The sequence below is a fragment of the Lynx rufus genome, unplaced genomic scaffold (genome assembly GCF_022079265.1).
Source record: "Lynx rufus isolate CCGP_SWC_20201006 ecotype Redwood Valley unplaced genomic scaffold, mLynRuf1.p SCAF_18, whole genome shotgun sequence".
Lineage (NCBI taxonomy): Eukaryota > Metazoa > Chordata > Mammalia > Carnivora > Felidae > Lynx > Lynx rufus.
Genome location: NW_025814832.1, coordinates 22236697 through 22255636, shown reverse-complemented (window position 1 = coordinate 22255636; position 18940 = coordinate 22236697). Strand labels below are relative to the sequence as shown.

The window sequence follows — 18940 nt, the reverse complement described above, 5'->3', positions numbered from 1 at the left end:
TTTGATCTGGTTTTCCTGTATGTATTGGGTCAGCCTGTGCTGCAGGACCATTTGTTAAAGGTTAATCACATTTTTTTTGGCAGCCTGTTTCTGCCCAGGATGTTTATGAGTGTAGAGAAGAAGACTTCCATCCTTGTGATAAAGCGAGTATGAAAGCCCAAATGCCCAAATTATTCTGCCTCTCCTTGGTGCTAAGAAAAGGTCTCTGCTATGCTCCCTGATTTATTAGGCCAATTTGGCATGACGTCTGCTTTGTGAGGTTCTAGCTGCCCTAACCCAACAGAAACGCAGATTCATTCGGCATCACGCTCAGCTAAAGATCTGAAGGTGGGAGGCTGTTACTTCCTCTCCTGCCTTGGGAGTCTGTTTCTGAGCTCATGGAGGCCCTGACAGGTGCCGGCAGCCCAAAGGAGAGGCTCGGTTGTGTAAATAGGCTAATCGAAAAATGTGGTCACTAGAGGATGACCTCCATCTAGCCGGCTCACCTCCTCCGGGGAAAGGAAGCTGGCCGCTGAGAGCCGGGAGGAAAGGCGCTGCACAAAGTGTCTGCGGGTGCCACTGACGGGCACGAGCCCCTTGGTGGCAGCAAGACGGAGGAGCCTCAGCTGGGCGAACGGTCCCTCCGATTTTTCCCCTAGAGCACCGTGTCCCCGGGACTGTCCAACAACTCGAACCCCCGGTGATTAGGAGTACAGTGCTGCTTAGGAGGCCCAAATGAAAGAATATGGGCTCGGTTCGTTAATATTTTAATTTTAATAATACTGGTTATGTTTGAACAGTCGGCAATGCACAAAGAAAACAATCTTCGGTGAATGTTTACACACGGTGTGAACACATACTTTAAATATGCAGTGGAGGGGGGGTGAATTCACAGTTAACAAAGCTAAAAAAAAAAAAATCCTTGTTATAAATTACACAAAGCATATAAAAATATTTCTCTGAATGCATAGATTAAGACTTTAAACTCACCTACCGGCAACTGTCAGTCTCATCCAACCGCCTTAGGCGGGAGTCAGGTGACCACAGAGGGCTTTACAAGGGAGAAGGGAGGACAGTGTCGGGCTCATCCCTCACCTGAGATGCCAAGCCTCTCCCTCGCCCTTGCCAGTTTCTGAACGCGGGGTGGGGGGGGGGGGGGGAATGCCCTGCAGCCACTCGGTAGGCCACCTCCCGGCCGGGACCTCCACTGCTTCTGAGTCTCTAATTGATCTAAATGGTTAGACAAGTTTTAACCCCAGTGATTTAGACATGAATTAATACCAGATTTATTTCTGCCAGGATAGAGCTAGCCTTAGTGTTATCAGTAAACTGTCACTTTTTCCAAAGGGAAGGAAAGAAGGTTAGTATGTCTCGGTAAACTAGCTTCCGATTGGTTGAACCACCAGGGCGGTTTCTTCTTTAAAGCACTTCAGGGAAGGGGTAGTAAGTAACTTCCCTGCGGAGTCTGACTCTGCTGTGCGAACACCGTACAAGGGTGAGTGAGTCACCATCAGGAATCGGTGGACTAAGGTGTACTCACTGAACGGAGTGATTCCACAAAGCCGGCCTTGAGGACGGCCTCGACCTCAGCTCAGCACTGAGGCAGCAACAGGAGGCCATTATCTCGGCCCAACATTCTCCTCCATTGACGTCGTCTGCATGCTCTCGCTCCGTCAGCAATCAATCGCAGCGTTCCAATAAAATTAACACAGTTAGGAAGTTAAGTTTCTTTGGAAACTATTTAGGCACTATGGGGAAAAAGCTTCTTAAGACAGCAGGGATGCTCTTCGACAGCTGGCTTCGAACCCCTGCCCTCCTGTTCCTCTGAGTGTGCTCATTCTTGTTTCTAAAGTGAAGCTGTTAGTTTCGACAAGACAGTGGCTCTTTTAACGTTAATGACACCGAAAGAAAGGAAGGGAACTCTTGAAGGCGTTCCTTACGAAAAATTTCTCATAGGCCTAGGCCGTGCTCAAGAGTGTAATCAGGTGTTTTCCAGAACAAAGCCTGGCAGGCTCACAAACCGCCTCTGTGAAGCAGATGGGTGGGTGGTGGTGGGGGAGGCCTAAGGGCAAACAATTTGTTTACAAAAGCAACAGATTTCGGAGTTGTGTAAAAACCCTAGGAATTTCAAAATAACCTTTATCTTTGATACAAAAATAAAGACGCTAACTCCTTTAGCTCAGTTTCCCACAATCACCTGGAAAACAGCAACAGATTCGGTTTCAAAAATTGCTTTTTGTGCCTAGTGGGGAACGCAAGTGGGGAACACAGGCCGGCAATGTTCGTGCTCTTCTCGGACAGTGCGGTTAAACACGGAGAGGCCAGGAATCACTTCAGAGGTTTAAAGAAAAGAAAAGAAAAGAAAAAAAGAAAAGAAAAAGAAAAAAAAAAAAGCGGCTGCTCTTTTGGAAAGCATCAGAGAGCCCTCTAGTGACCACAGAGTCAATGCAGAGACGACTGTCCAGGCAAAGGCGGACACGGGAGACAGAGAAGCAGTCTTGAGTGTTCACAAAGGGCAAAGAGGGGGAGGGGCAGCTCTTTTGGTTAACAGCATATTTACAACTAGGTAACTGTAGTCTTAAATACTTTAAACCTGAGTAACATTGGTAAATATGTTATGTGAAACCTCACAGCCCCAAGTCGCGCTAGAAATCATCTGTCCAGTGTGCTTTCCCCAATTTCCCCTCTAGCCGGTTCACACTTAGGAGAGCGGTGAGCGTGCAAGTCCCAAGAAAGCCCTGCAGGTGCACTGTCCGCAGGAGGGGCGACAGCCGCGCTCCGCTCCCTCTCCGCTTCTGCTGAGACGGCTCACTTAGCTTGGGCACGGGAAACAGGGGCTCAGAAGCGCCGGCTTCGGCCTCTCCAGCTTCTCCGCTGTTCACCGCTTCAAGCAGGAGGTTTATTGTGCACCAAGAGGCGTGGAAGAGTGGCACCGCTGCGGGGGGTCAGGGGCTCCCTACCATGGCAGAACGATGTTAGTGTAGACGACGCAGTGGCACCGGGGCCCTCCTGGGCGCCCAAGACGTTTAGATCCATGGCTCGTCCTTGGCCCGGAGGTGACACGCACTGTCACAATACTCAGCGATAAAAGTCCCTGCTGAACTTAGTACGTCAGTTTAGAAGCTCTCCTGTTGTAGCAAGGTCTTTCAGTCAGTGTGGACGCAGCATTTCGGAACAGGAAATTGTTTTCGCTTATCATTAAAACCAGTTCCAGCTCCTGGAAATCTTGGAGTCGAGCAACGTCTTTGTCCTAAAACAAAATGGGTTAAGCCCATTAAGAGGAGCCACTTGTCGGGGCGCCTGGGTGGCTCAGTCGGTCGAGCGTCCCACTCTTGATTTTGGCTCAGGTCATGATCTCACGTTTGTGGGGGAGAGCCCCGTGTCGGGCTCTGCACTGGGCATGGAGCCTGCTTGGGTTCTTCCCTCTCCCTGTCCCTTTGCCACTCCCCCACTCATATCCTCTCTCTCTCTCTCTCTCTCTCTCTCTCTCTCTCTCTTTCTCTCTCTGCCCCTCCTCTGCTCACACTCTTTGTCTCTGTCTCAAAAATAAACAAACATTAAAAAAAAAAAAGAAAATCCCTGTAGCAGGCCATTGGTGACTGTGCCCATTGGTGACTGTGCGGGGAAGTCCCCGGGGGGCGTGAGTTGGGCTGCCTGGAGGATGGGAAGGTGGCAGCCCTGAACGGCAGCTACTGCAGGATGAGCGCACCTTGGACTTGGAGGGAGAGGCCATTCAGACCAGTTTTCCCCAGGTGCTCCGAGATGCGATAGTGTAATCCTCACGTGTCACTACACAAACAACCAAAACCAGGTACACGGAACGGTAATTCAGAAAATTCTCTCTGCTATGCTACCGCCTTCAAAAATGTCATGTCCCTGTCGACCAGGAGAGGGAAAGAAAGCTCATCTGGAAAACCACCCTTTGCCCCTTTTCTATTCTCTTCTCAGTTCTCAACTATGACTCATCCAGCCAAGGAGGAAGCTGGGTATTTTCCAAATGCAAAAAGCAAGCAACTGCTCAGACCTCTCTTACCTTTCTTACCAGGGTATTGGGTAACTTTCTGATCTTCTCCACTTGATCTGGATTAACACCCAGCTCACAGCAACTCACTCTGAGCAGCTCTTGATAGGTGAGCTCCTGTCGGTCCAGTTCAATTTCAATGAAATCATTTTCTCGAAGAGATGGGTTCTGAATCCTCACCTTGAGTACCAGCTCTGGGGGGGGGGGGGGCGGGAAACAGGGAGAAATGTTAATGAATGGTTCCTGCATAGTCAGTCGATGTAATTTAAGATCTTTTCCAGAAGCTGGTTATACATAATCATGCCCTGTGCCGGAGGCCCGCGCCACCCAATGAGAAAACTAAGCACCGTCAGCAGGGTTTTGCTCAGCCCCAGTTCTGGCTCTGGTGGCAGTTTTCTGCACTGTCTTCCCTACATCGAGAACTGTGGTTCACAAAGTAAAAGGGGTGTGTGTTCGGGGGGAGACAACCATCCAGTGTGTTGAAGGATAATCAACTTCTGCTGCTGGTGCTGAGTAGGTAAAGGCTTACGAACGGGTGTGGGTATCGAACCACACATAAGCAGGGGAAGAGGAGTGGAAAGAAGGCACAGGCAAGAGATGGGATACGAGTTACTCTAAAAGGATTTAATAATTGCGAATCTAAAGGTATTTATGGAATATGAAATTCCTGGGGCGCCTGGGTGGCTCAGTCGGTTGAGCGTCCGACTTTGGCTCAGGTCATGGTCTTACAGTTTGTGGGTTCGAGACCTGTGCCGGGCTCTGTGCTGGCAGCTCAGAGCCTAGAGCCTGTTTTGATTCTGTGTCTCCCTCTCCCTCTGTCCCTCCCCTGCTCATGCTCTCTCTCTCTCTCTAAGATACACATTTTAAAAATTAAAAAAAAAAAAAAAAGAAAGAAATATGAAATTCCTTGCGATAAACAGTAAAAGAGCAAAAAGATAAGCTATTAATAAAAATGAGTCTATGGGGCGCCTGGGTGGCGCAGTCGGTTAAGCGTCCGACTTCAGCCAGGTCACGATCTCGCGGTCCGTGGGTTCGAGCCCCGCGTCGGGCTCTGGGCTGATGGCTCAGAGCCTGGAGCCTGTTTCCGATTCTGTGTCTCCCTCTCTTTCTGCCCCTCCCCCGTTCATGCTCTGTCTCTCTCTGTCCCAAAAATAAATAAACGTTGAAAAAAAAAATTAAAAAAAAAAAAAAAATGAGTCTATGATTTGAATGCAGCATGCCTCAACAAGGAAGGGGTCTGGGTGGGGAGTAAATAAGCACTATTACTTTAGGGTCGGGGATCTAAGCGGTTTGCCCTTAAATTCTGAGTCTGGCTGCCAAGATGGCCCAAGTCAAATACCTACGTGGGTTTGGTGGTTCTGTTTTGCTCCTTCTATAGGAATCTCTCAGAGCACCCCCAGGTCACTGTTATCAGCACATATAACAGCAGGTCCTCAAAACCAGAAAGTGAGGGAGTTACTTACACAGAAAAAGTAAAGGGGGGGTGCCTGAGTGGCTCAGTCGGTTAAGCATTGACTTCGGTTCAGGTCATGATCTCAGGGTTCGTGAGTTCCAGCCCCGCGTCGGGCTCTGTGCTGTCAGCTCGGAGCCTGGAGCCCGCTTCAGATTCTGTGTCTCCCTCTCTCTCTGCCCTTCCCCCGCTCGCACTCTGTCTCTCTCTCTCTCTCTCTCAAAAATAAAGAAAACAATAAAAAAAAAAAGAAAAAAAAAAGAAAAAGTAAAGGTAAGACTAGACTGTGCCCCGGGGTGTCTGTCGGGAATGGGAGGGATCAGGATGAACTTGTTTTTAATATTTTTATAAAGAGAAATAGATACAGAAACATAGGAAGAAACGTAACTATGACTGTATACGGGTATTTGTTTGCTCCTTCCTTCCTTCCTTCCTTCCTTCCTCCCTCCCTCCCTTTCTCTCTTTCTCTCTTTCTCTCTTTCTCTCTTTCTTTCTTTCTTTCTCTTTCTTTCCTGGCTCTGTCCTCTGTGTAGGCCTGGAAGACATGACACCCCTGGAGCATAAGGGCACCTGGTGTCCACATCCTAGTTTCTGAACACCATTCTCTGCCAGAAAGAACAAGGGCTCCTCAGAGAAATGGCTGCCTCCGGGGCGGGAGCAGGGAAAGTGACACTAGGAGCCTGGAGCCCTCTTGCTGCACGAAAAAGTAAGGAAATGCTCCAAGAATGATGGCATGTGTCCAAGCGATGTGAGAACTGGCTCCAAGGGGCTCCTTCTCGACAGATCTGGTATAATGTGAACATCAAGATGATGATAGCAACAAAATTATAACCTAATAATAAAGAATCTACGAGTTCATACTGATCTAAATGGAGGAGAAGGGAAGGACCTTCTTTACAACAGAATATCAAATAGTCCCTAGAGAAAGGTAATAGGAGATCGTATTCTTTTGTTTTAAGTTCATTTATTTATTTTTGAGAGAGAGAGAGTGCCCACGTGAGCTGGGGAGGGACAGAGAGTGAGAATCCCAAGCAGGCTCTGCACTGTTAGCACAAAGCCTGATGTGGGGCTCGATCCCACGAACTGTGAGATGGTGACCTGAGCAGAAATCAGGAGCCGGGCTTAACTGACTGAGCCGCCCAGACGCCCAGATAGGAGATCCTATTCTACACAGTACCTGGCCTGGACTCTTCAAAAAATACTGAGGTCCAAAATGATAGAGAAGGGCTGAGGAAGCTTCCACGTGAAGGGAGAATGGAACAGTATGATAACCAAAGGCGACAGGTGACCCTGGGCAGAGGACAGGGGTGGAAGGAGCACAGAGAGCTGCAGAGGGCACCAACACTGAAACATGGCCTGAATTAGAGAACACAGATGGCTTAGAGAATGGTATTATAGCAAGGTTACATTTCCTAAATGTGGTCACTGGACTGTGGTTATGTAACAGACTCTCCTTGCTCTTAGGAAATACACACTTAACCACTGCAGGTAAAAGGGCAAAACGTAAATAATATAGGAGTCTGGCTAAAGGGAGCTCCTTATAGTGGTCTTGCAAAACTTCTACAAGTTTACAATTAGGCTCTAAACACATAAATAAATACAGACATAAATCCCATCCTCCCAACCCCCCCCCCCAAAAAAAACCAGGAGTGAAACGCTAGATCTCTGGGCGCCCTCCCCACCCCATCCCACAGAGGCTGTCTCCTGAGGAGGGTTACCTTGCATGTTAAATGGAAATGCCCCCGTGAAGAAAAATGGCTGGAAGGCTGGCGCTGGCCCTGCGTATGTCCCATTTTGAGGCTCCAGAGACACTGGTGGCTTGGACGGGACAGAAGAGAACAGTGAGCGGCTCTGACTCACTGGTGGCTGACAGACAGGACCCGGTTTTGTGCTTTCTGGTGTTCGGAGTATGGCAGAAGGGGCAGACACATCTCGGTTCTGAACCAGGGCCAACGAGGCGTGGTCCCGTGGAAAGGCCCCGACCAGGGGAGGCTCCCCGGCAGGCAGCAGCGGAGGAGTGCTTTCCGCAGGGGGTGACGCAGGAGGTGTGGAGGGGCCCCCGTTCTGGAGCTGGGCCGCATCCTCTGCCGCCGCAGGGGTGTAGAGAAAAGGGAAGGCTGGGTTGGCCAAATAGTTGGGAACAAAGGGCAGTTCTGACTCCTTCTTCAGCTGGGGGAGGCTGTCGTCACCATCATCTTCTTCCACTTACAAAGAAGAAAACGCATAACATTTACATAGCCCTTTAAAAATTACCAGGAAGAGAGTGTCTTGTGAAAGCTAGTGTCCTTTGGTATATGGCATATTTTGTTCCGTGTTTACTGCCTCTTCAAATCAGAAGACAAAAGAGTGTTTCATTAGGTTTATGATCACCGTTTTAATTGCCTTAAATTTAATAGACTAAAAAAAAAAAACAAAAAACAAAAAAAAACACCTTATAATGCCTACCTATCTGGAAATGACATGGAATTACTATCATGGCACAGTAGTATTACCTTGGCTTTTTTTTAAAAAAAAAATTTTTTTTTTTTTTTACATTTATTTATTTTTTGAGAGACAGAGCACAAGTTGGGGAGGGGCAGAGACAGGAGACACAGAACCCGAAGCAGGCTCCAGGCTCCGAGCTGTCAGCTGTCAGCACAGAGCCCGACGCGGGGCTCAAACTCATGAACTGTGAGATCATGACCTGAGCTGAAGTCGGATGCCCAACCGACTGAGCCACCCAGGCACCCCTTACCTTTGCTTTTAAAAACAGATTTGTGAAAAAAATATATTTAAAAAAAAGGGACACCTGGGTGGCTCAGTCGGTTAAGCGGCCGACTTCGGCTCAGGTCATGATTTCGCGGTCCGTGAGTTCGAGCCCCACGTCGGGCTCTGTGCTGACAGCTCAGAGCCTGGAGCCTGTTTTAGATTCTGTGTCTCCCTCTCTCTGACCTTCCCCGTTCATGCTTTGTCTCTCTGTGTCTCAAAAATAAAGGTTAAAAAATAATAATAATAAAAATTAAAAAAAAACAAACAAACAGATTTGTGGGGCGCCTGGGTGTCTCAGTCGGTTAAGCGTCCGACTTCGGCTCAGGCCATGATCTCACAGTTCGTGAGTTTGATCCCCGCGTGTGGCTCTGTGCTGACAGCTCAGAGCCTGGAGCCTGCTTCGGATTCTGTGTCTCCCCCTCTCTCTTACCCCTCCCCTGCTCATGCTCTGTCTCTGTCTCTTGATAATAAATAAGCGTTAAAAAAATTTTTTTAAATAAATAAAAATAAAAACAGATTTGTGGTTCGACTGGCATCAAGAACACAGCCAATGAGACCACAAGTCTTAAATGAGTTTGACAAAATCGAAAGTTGCCCCCCAACACAGACTCACCCCCCATGATCTTCCTGATTTCTCTCCTTGACGTCAATTGGACTGGCATTTCTCCTTTTGTCGTAAGAATCTCTTTGTCAGCTCCTGATTTTAATAAGTAAGAGACCACCTGACCATGATTGCGTTTACATGCCCAGTGTAAACAGGTCCTGTCCGAAGAAAAGGAGAAAAGAGTTAAAAACAGAAGAGGTGAGGTGGGATTTCAAATTCCAGGTGCTAGTCAATAAATGTATGCAAGCCTGTTAAGAGCTCAGCTAGAACCAGGAAACCGGGCAGGTAACCTCAACTTTTCTTTTCGGAAAGCAGATGATCAAAATATTTAGCATGCTTAAAACTTATTTTTATTTTCATTTCTGACCCTTGGGAAAAACTAATTTATCCCAGGAGCTTTCATTTCGAGGAGTTCCAGGAGGCAGGCTGGTTAACTCTAATGGTATTGCTGAGAGGTCTTCTAGCACTAATGCTCGTTAGGTTGTCCCAGTCTCTTTAAATGTTTTTATGGTGTCACTTTTCCTTTTTAGGGACAATGGAAACTTGCTTCGTATGCATCAAATGACACATGAAAATTAAATATTATCAGGGTAAGGGGCGCCTGGGTGGCGCAGTCGGTTAAGCGTCCGACTTCAGCCAGGTCACGATCTCGCGGTCCGTGAGTTCGAGCCCCGCGTCGGGCTCTGGGCTGATGGCTCGGAGCCTGGAGCCTGTTTCCGATTCTGTGTCTCCCTCTCTCTCTGCCCCTCCCCCGTTCATGCTCTGTCTCTCTCTGTCCCAAAAATAAATAAATGTTGAAAAAAAATTAAAAAAAAAATATTATCAGGGTAATAATCATCTACAGCTTGCTCTGCCACTGAAATTATTATTGCTACATAGACATTCCCGGCTGAACATCAGTTGCTCATTCTTTTTCCTTTTCTTTCCTAGACACACACACACACACACACTTTAAATTTCCATTTTTAAAATACTTGGATCCTCTAGTTCTCTCCAGAAGGCTACAAACATACCCTCATCTGCTTACATGTAAGGCACTGTGCACAGGCTTTAATTCCTAAGGCACTTGAAAAATGTACACCAACGACCGAAATTTTCAAGAACAAACTCTTCTAACATATTAGCCTCATTTAAGTAAAACTAATTATTTATTATTGTACACACAGGAAGGGATTATGCACACTCTGAAGGGCTATTATTTTAACACCGCGTAGAAATATAATTAGCATGCTGGTAAAAACTCCATCTTAAACAGAAATGAAGGGATTTGGAGTTGCTAAATTCATCCCTGGTTGCCAAAGCTGAATGATATTGTGGAAGGAAAATCCTTTCTCCCCTCTGTTCTGAAACGTCCTCACCAATTCTCTAATTGAATGGAGAAAATTTCTTCAGAGCTGCCAGCCAAGTACAGATAAGATAAAGAACAGAACAATAATGATCGGTAGTGAGGATTAAGCTAGGTCACTAACCTGCAAAGTACAACTATCCATAAAGTTCATTTGGTTCCGGGGAGAAGGTGATGTGCCCTGGCCTCCTCAACATTTCAGGCTTGCAGAAAGCTAGCTTGTCCGGCTGGCTGGGACTCCATCAATGTTTCAGAGGGATATTCCATACTATTATTGATTAGAATTAGATTATCCAGGTACCTTTAAGGTGTACTCTATAAAGAAAAGATTGCCAATTTGGGAAAAATAAGGGAAGAGGCTGCTTCTGCTTCTGAAATATGAGCTCATGGAGATAAGGAAGTGTCTGCTTGGACGTACAGGTACTTAATTGCTCAACAAGGGAACCAAGAACAAGGTGGACACTGGTCCGGGCAGAAGGATCCAGTACATCCTTGATTGTGGGCAAACTGCAGCTGAGAGTGTTTGTCTGTGGATCTCTGTGGCATGGGCTTGAAAAGTGAATAATTATAATAAGTGAGCATTCAAAAATGAATGGAGCATGATGAGAAAAATATGTTCCCTTTTGGAAATAAAGTGCTCACTCGCTGGTAGTAAATCACTTGTTCATGACAAGCTTGAGACTGAAGAAGGTAATTTACTGCCAGTGGGTCTGAGACACTCTGGGAAAACCAACTAGCTAAAGCATCACCATGTAAAGTGGTGTTAAGGCAACACAGCACGATCCCCACAACCACGTGCCCTGAGTGGCCATCACTTACAGTCCAGACCTGTGTGGCTCTGGGCAGCCGTAACTCAGAGCCATCGCAGCCAGGCAATATTTTCAGCTTTTTCATGAGCCATTATGCTTGTTGCTTAAAGCCAAGGGGTACGCACGACCCTTGAATTACAACTGATATGGGAACTCGATCTTTGAAATTTAACTCTTCAAGCTTTAAATTTGCAGTCAGAATATCTGGTTAGTCCTGGGAAGTATTTCAGACCGGAGGGGCTGGGTATCCTCCATCAGTGCTGAAATTGTGGTTACTGACCAACTACAAAGTGAAAGCAGTAACCATTTGGCTTTTCTATGCTAGAGATTAAGTGTTCTATGCCAGCATGCTGCTTAATAATAAAAAAATAATAGTTAACAAAGATATAGTGCTTTTTACATGGGGGATGCTGTTCTAAAGGCTTCGTATATATTAACTGAGTCAATCTTCGGAACAACCCTTGAGTTAAGTGCTATTATCGACATTCCCTTCATTTTACAGAAGTGGAAACAGAAGCAGTCAGCAATAGGCAGAACAAACAGTATGCTTTGGTGATTAAACGTTACAGGGACAATAAAACAAGGGAAGGGACCAGGGAACGCCAGAGGCAGGGGAGGGGCCTGGTGCCATTTTAAATCGAGGGCAAAGGAAAGCTCACCAAGGTGACATCTAACCTAAGACCTGACAGAGGTGAGAGAGGAAAAGCATTTCAGACTTGGAAGAAAAAACATAAAGGCCTTGAATCAGGACTGTGCCTGGTATTTCAGGAAAAGGGAGGAGGTCAGGGGAGCAGAATGAGGGGAGTGAGGGGGCAAATCCGGGGATGAGGCCTTGAGGTAGAGAGGGAGGACGATGGGGACTGGAAGCAGAAATTCGAGGACCCTCTGAGCTTTTACTCAGAGTGTGATGGGGGTCATTAGAGGGTTTTGAACAGAGTGAAATGATGCGACTTTTGACTCGTTTTAGGTCAGGATCCCTCCGCTGTGCTGAGAAACGACTACAGCGTATGAGGGAAGCAAGACTAGTTGGGGGGGGGGAGGGAGTGGTGGTGGTGGCTACAGCAAGAATCCAGGCACCAGAATGGTGGCTGTGTAACCAGAAGCGTTGAGGCAGAGTTAGTGAGAAGTGGTCAGATTCTGACTATAGCTGTAGGTGAAACTGGCAGGATTAGCTGACACACTGGATGTGGAATGTGAGGGAAAGACAGGAGGCAAGGAGGGCAGCAAGTGTTCTGGGCTGAACATGTCAGACGCTGAGCTGAGGAGGACTCAGAGGAACAGGCTCGGGGTAGTCCGGGGGATGAGGGGAGATCGGGAATTCAACCTTGAACCTCCGACATGAGGTGCCTTAATAGACAATCTTCCCCGATAAATCTATGAGAAGCCTGTTCAGGTTGCTTCAGATTCAGCCTACATTTACTGAGCACCTACTACGTGGCAGGCGTCATGGTTAGGAAAGCAGGGTCTAGAATCAGATACTGGGCTCCTTCCTAGTAAATTCTATGACCTTGGGGAAATTACTTAATCTTTCTGGGCTTCAGTTTCCTCATCTGTAAAATGGAGAGAATAACAACAACTCTGTTCTTGAGTAGTTGTGAACGAGAGAGCCTGGCTTGTGTCACAGAGCAAACTCCAGGAATGGGAGCTATTTATACAATGCTTCATCTCCTTCAATGGTCACAACACTCTTCTCACATAACTGGAAAATGAAGTGACTCAGGAAGGTTGCATTAGCTAAGCAGGAATGGGGAGAGTCTGCGGGGAAAGACCAGGCTCCTTCCTCTATACAACACCGCCTCCCACTGCCAAAACAGTGAGTCACAGCTTGTGAACCACAGAGCCATGCTCAGAGAAGGTACACACCAAAGGGCAAGCTTGTTTGCAAACACTTTTAAAGAAAACAAAAGGCAGTAGTGTCTGTTTCCTGGCCTTCTGCACAGCTATCCAAGCTGTTTTCTAGAAGAGGCAGATAACTTTGCAAGGGAGTCATGGAAACCATGGTTGGGGTCACAGCTGTGTGGTTATTCTCTGCCCTTGGACCCATCTCCAATGTCCCTCTCAGTTCCAAAACGTCGGATGCCACTTGAAAAAATAAAATATTTCCAAACTCACTGTAACTCTAAGCTAGCAAAAACAGGCTGCTTAGGCATGACTTGGATCAAATAAAAATTTAAATTTAAATGTGAAGAGGGCAGAATAATACCACATCCAGTAAGTAACTTAACACTAAAAATCTGACCGGCACATCCTAAAATGTGACTCCTTATTTAATCGGGAAGGACTCAGTTTGCGGGCCGGCATCTGGAGTCTTGAATTCAAATTCTGCATTTAAAATTGGAGTAAGAAAACAAGGCAAAACACTCTACGGGATAAACGAGTAAGTCTTCCCTCAACAGGCAGCTGTAGGCAGCGGCATTATCAAGGCGACAGTGAGGCAACAGAGAGGCAGAAGAGTGATGCAAAGTGATTTGGTTTTTTTGTTTTTGTTTTCCGGTCTTGGGAAAAGAAACGGTGCTAATTTATAAGATTCACATTCGCTCGGTTGCTTATGCTTTTTGCTCTGCACAGGTGTGTTCTCCAGAAGCTCCTACGGCAAAATAATCGCACACGCGAAGTGGGGTGAGCTCCGTACGAGCGTGCGAATCAATCGAATCGTAGCCAGCAGGGCTCCGGCCCAGCGAGCCCGGGGGTGCGGGGCGGGAGGGGGAGGGGGGGCCGGGGCTCAGGTGGGCGCTGCCCCCGGAGGACCACGTGGGCGGGGACTGGGGCAGGCCGCGCTCCCGACGGCGCCGCGCGGGGCTGGGGGCGGGGGGGAGGGGGCCCGGGCAGGCCTCGCGAGCGCACGGCCTTGGAGGCCCAGACGCTGGGCCACGCCTTGGCGGGCGGCGGCAGCCTGCGCCGGGCCTCGGTCATGGGCGCCCGCCCCCACGCCCCGGCCCCGCCGGCTGCTCTGACCTAGGCCTCCCCCGCTCCCCCACTTACCAGCCGTTGACCTCATTTTGGGAGTTCACATCCACCCCGCTCTCCACCAGTTTCTGCACCTCCCGAATGTCCCCCAAGGCCGCGGCTTCCCGCAGCCTCTCCTGCTGCTCCTTCTGCTCTAGGAGAGCGCTCATCTTCCCCCTCGGGCCCAGGCCCCAGCCGGCCGCCCGCCCCGCCCCGGGCCCGTCAGCGCCGCCGCCGCCGCGGCCCGCTCCCCGCCATGGGGAGCGCGCGGGGCTTGCCCGCCCTGCTCGCGCCCGGCCCGGGGCTGCTGCGCCCGCCCGCCGCCGCCGCCGTCGCCGCCGCGCCGCCCGCCGCTCCCCGGCTGCTCCCGGCCGCAGGCCCCAGCCTCCGCCCCGGCCGCGCCTCCCGCAGGCCGACTCCGGGGGACCCTATTCGGAGTGACAACCCTGACCCAGATCTTTTCCGTTCCTACCCTCGGCCCCGGCGCCCGGGCTGGCTGTTTATGTAACTGCTGCACAACATTATCTGCCGTGATTCATGGACTATTTTTAGACGTCCCCACCCCGCAGCTTCAGAGGAGGAGGACAGACACATGGAAAGAGAAGAAAGCATAGCTGAGAGCCAGAAAAGCCTTATCCTCTGGCGCAGGCTGTTTACCAGGCATCAGAAATAATTGGTGTTTCTTCACACCGCCCCCCCCCCCCGCGCCCCAAGTGTGTGTTTGGCTCTTTTTCCTTATCTGAGCCAACTCTTGCCCAGCAGGATGGGGAAATGGGCTGAAAACGATCCTACTATTATATGCCCATAATTGCAGAGACAGATTACACTGTTCTTTCTTCTTTTGACAGTGCTTAGGACCAGCCAGTTGGAATATTTATTTCAGTCGCTGTTGTTTTACATCTCGTTTTAGACCGATTTCTTCTAACTTGGCTTTCAGGGAAAATATTTATATTGTGCCCAGAGTCTATAAACTGTAATTTATTTCTGATTATAAACCATAACTGATTACTCTTCATGAAAGCCATGTAAGGATAAAAGAAAGCAAAGAAGAACACCACAGAGACGGTGGCCGTTATCTATCCTGGTGCTGATGCCAGGATCTCCCGGGAGAGCTATGGTGTGTATTATACACAGCGTTTTGCCTGACTCCTGCCTGATCAGTCTCATGAAGCTCAGAGCCTGGTTTGGCACCGGTTTACTACCTAGTAGGACAAAGCCAAAATATTGTTTTGCCCAGCCCAGGTGTCTTGGAGAGAGAGATCTTCCAGTGTGGCACAGGATGGAAACTTGCAGATGCGGACGGGGGATGTTAAGGAAATAACCCTGTGATGGAAAGGAGGAAGACCTGAACAAAGAGAGGAGAGAAATAGGAAGGGATAACTTTAGCCATGGAGTTTTCATTTCCCTTTCTTGGGACTGCCCAGGGTCTGCACAGCAAGCATTTTTCATGCTGCTGTTTAAGGAAGACCCAGGTTTGTTTATTATGACACAGTAATTCACACTGGGCTCAGTGCACACCAGGTGGTGCTGAATATAAACTGACTGCGCACTTAAATTGACCCCAAGGCAAATTGGAACTCAGCTTGAGCTTACATTTTTATTTGTCCCCCAATTTAAATTTTAATTCTCAGATCCAGCATGATGCTCCATCTGATGCTGACGTGCACAGCAGTGGAAGTGGGTCTTTTAACATAATTTGAATGACAGGGGAGTAGGTAGCATCTTTTTTTTTTTTTTTTTTAAAAAGCAGTTTTAAAACAGAGGGTTACTGGAGGGGTTGTGGCGGGGGGGAGGATGAGCTAAATGGGTAAGCGGCATTAAGGAATCTACTCCTGAAATCATTGTTGCACTATATGCTAACTAACTTGGATGTAAATTTAAAAATAAATAATTAAAAAGCAGTTTTAAAAAATTGGTAGTGACTGCACGACAAAGTCTGTGAATCCTTCCTTAAGAGGATTAGAGCACGTGCCCTACAATAACTGTTAAATCAGTAGATAATATCTTCTTAAACTCAACCTTTGCTTATCTTTGACTCCAATCTGCTCCTTGTTATCCTCACATATTAAAAAAAACAAACAAACTTGGGGTGCCTGCGTGGCTCAGTCAGTCAAGCATCTGACTCTTAAAAAAAACTTTTTTTTTAATGTTTATTTTTGAGAGAGACAAAGCATGAGTGGGGGAGGGGCAGAACGAGAGAGGGACACAGAATCCGAAGCAGGCTTGATGCTGGGCTTGAACTCCCAAGCCATGAGATCATGACCCGAGCCGAAGCCGAATGTCCAACCGACTGGGCCACCCAGGCCCCCTTAAGCATCTGACTCTTGATTTCGGCTCAGGTCACGATCTCACGGTTTATGGGGTCGAGCGCCGAGTTGGGCTCTGCACCGACAGCATGGAGCCTGCCTGGGATTCTCTCCCTCTCTCTGCCTCTACTCCTCTTGCGCTCTCTCAAAATAAATAAATAAACTTAAAAAAAAAAAAGAAAAAAAACTTTCTCCACAAACAAAACCTTTAACCCTGGCCACAACTGAATGCAACCTGATGGCTATTCTTTTACTTCCATTTGTTTATACTTTGTCTCGTCTCTAACTCACCGGGTATACTAAGCATGCATTGTTTGCCAGGAACTATTCTAGTCACTGAAGGTATTGCTGCAAACAAATTAAGAGTCCCTGGTTTCAAAGAACAGTCTAGCAGGGGAGACAAGGCAAACAATAGAATGCGAGAGGTATTACAATAGAAACAGTATGGCATATGGTGCAGAGTTTGTGAGTGGGGAGATTAAAACCAGCCTGCACGTATTTGCATCTGAGCTTTTGCCACTCGTATAATCTTAGATGAGTTACTTATCCTTTCTGTGCCTCAAATTCTGCATCTGCAAATGGGGCTGATAATAATAGAACCTACTTTGCAGGATTGTTCTATGGATTGAATGAGTGTGTGAAGTCTGGACACTGGAAGCACTCAGTCGATCTTATGACAAGGTTGAGTCAAGGAAGAGCCCCCGATAGAATGGGAGGGCAGTGGTGGTCAGGAAACAAGGATAACACCCCGGTTTCTGGTTGGGGAGATTATGGTGCCATTTACTGAGATTTGAGTCAAAGAAGGAAGAAAGGGTTTTAGGTATGATGAATTCACTTTTGAATCTCCTGAGTTGAGCTTTCTGAAGACCTTTAATTACTGCTTCTACCAACATTTACTTATTGCCAGATACTACCCTAAGTGCTGTACGTGGATTATCTCAGTTAATTCTCACAACAACCCCATAAAGGTAGACCCATCACAATTCTCTGACGCACAGAGAGGTAAGTAACTTGTCCAACATGATACAGCTTAGTGATAGGGCAAGGCTTTGAACTCAAGCAGTTTGACTCCAGAACCTGTGCTTTCTTTTTTGATTTTTTTTTCTTTTGAGAGAGAGAGAGAGAGAGAGAGAGAGAGAGCGAGCGAGCATGAGCAGGGGAGGGGCAGACAGAGAGGGAGAGAATCCCAAGCAGCTTCTGCACTGTCAGCACAAAGCCCGACTCGGGGCTCAATCTCAAGAACCTTGAGATCATGACCTGGGTTGAGATCAAGATGCTTAACGGACAGAGCCACGCAGGTGCCCGACTTTCATTTAAATAGTTACCCATAAGGAGTTGTGTATAGGGCTGTGACAGTGTGACATTTAGAAAGGAGTCCTAGGGGCAACCTGGGTGACTCAGTCGGCTAAATATCCGACTTCGGCTCAGGTCATGCATGATCTCACAACTGGTGGGTTTGAGCCCCGTGTCAGGCCCTGTGCTGACAGCTTGGAGCCTGGAGCCTGTTTCAGGTTCTGTGTCTCCCTCTCTCTCTGCCCCTCCGCTGCTCACACTCTGTCTCTGCCTCTCTCTCTCAAAATAAATAAACATTAAAAAAAAATTTTTTTATAAAGGAGTTCTGGGCTGGTGATTTGGATTTGGTAGCCACCAGTAGTAAAAGGTGCTGACCAAAATCATTGAAAAGGAAGAGATAGCCCCAACAGAGTGTGTGAGTAGACAAAGACAGAACCCCAAAGAACACTCAACATTTTAATGATGGGCAGAAGAGAATCCACAAATGAGATGAAGAAGAGGAAAAAGCAAAGGAATGGGAAAATTTGGAGAAAAGAGAATGACCCACAGGGCCAAGTGCTGCAGATAGGGCAAGAAAGAAAGGACTGAGAAGTGTGGAATAGATTCAGCCACGAGGAGATTGCTGGAGAGCTTGGGAGAAGGAAGTTTGCAGTCGAGTGGTAGGGAGGACAGCTGGGCTATCATGGAGTTAGAAGTAAACGGGAGCTACTTCCTACAGATTATATCCTCTGTGGGAATCTGGGAATTACAGGGACAAGTAAGAAATGGCGTTACCACTGAGAAGAACTTTCATTGATTTTATAGGGAGATTCATATTTGCCATATTGTGTGGCCAACCTCAAAATGTGCAGGTTTACGTACGGTAAAATCGTGGCACAAAAAAGATGGTGATCAGTTGTGTGTGGCAGGTGAAGAATGAGGGTCCAGGTTGGATTCATAGTGCTGGGGATGCTTGGGCTGTGACCTGAGAAAGATGGGCGGTAACTGCTGGAGGGAGGGAAGAGCATCCCACGCCTGGAGCAGTGGAACACAGGATAATGTGGTAGGAAGCTGGGGTGTGGAGGGTGTGGGCCAGCAGTAGCAGATGAAGTTAGAGAGGCAGGTCAGATCACGGGTGACCTTGTGGTTTTCTGAGTGGGGGTGATGGGGAGCCATTGAAGAGTTTTGAAAAGGAAAGAGACAGGACCAGATTTACATTTATTAAGGTGACTGAGGCAGCAAAGCAGGTGGAGGACAGGGGCCTGGGGGCCACGCTGGAAACTGGGAAGCAGTTAGGAGACCTGTCGTAACTGGTTTCCTTTCCACAGGAGGTCACTAGGGCCGCCATCACAAAATACCACAGATTGGGTGGTTTATTTATTTATCAATGCTTATTTATTTCTCAGACAGAGAGAGACAGAGCATGAGTGGGGGAGGGGCAGAGAGAGAGAGGGAGACAC

General features: G+C 47.8%; 1 protein-coding gene across 1 annotated transcript; it reads right to left on the bottom strand.

Annotated features, from left to right (window-relative positions):
- Nucleotides 1-730: 730 nt before the first annotated feature.
- Nucleotides 731-14092, bottom strand: ANKRD40 (ankyrin repeat domain 40). The gene is made up of 5 exons (XM_047081041.1): nt 13939-14092; nt 8812-8960; nt 7169-7654; nt 4013-4194; nt 731-3229 (listed from the first exon to the last, which is right to left on the bottom strand). The coding sequence occupies exons 1-5, from the start codon at nt 14070-14072 to the stop codon at nt 3083-3085; spliced, it is 1098 nt and encodes a 365-aa protein (XP_046936997.1). The 5' UTR covers nt 14073-14092; the 3' UTR covers nt 731-3082.
- Nucleotides 14093-18940: the final 4848 nt, after the last annotated feature.

Bases quoted from the DNA above. Each gene is read 5' to 3' on its own strand.
- ANKRD40 (XM_047081041.1), bottom strand. From the start codon at position 14,072: ATGAGCGCTCTCCTAGAGCAGAAGGAGCAGCAGGAGAGGCTGCGGGAA. The intron at 8,961-13,938 runs GTAAGTGGGGGA...TTCTTCGGACAG, and splicing joins CAAAATGAGGTCAACGGCTG to GACCTGTTTACACTGGGCAT. The intron at 3,230-4,012 runs GTAAGAGAGGTC...ATTTTGTTTTAG, and splicing joins CCAATACCCTGGTAAGAAAG to GACAAAGACGTTGCTCGACT.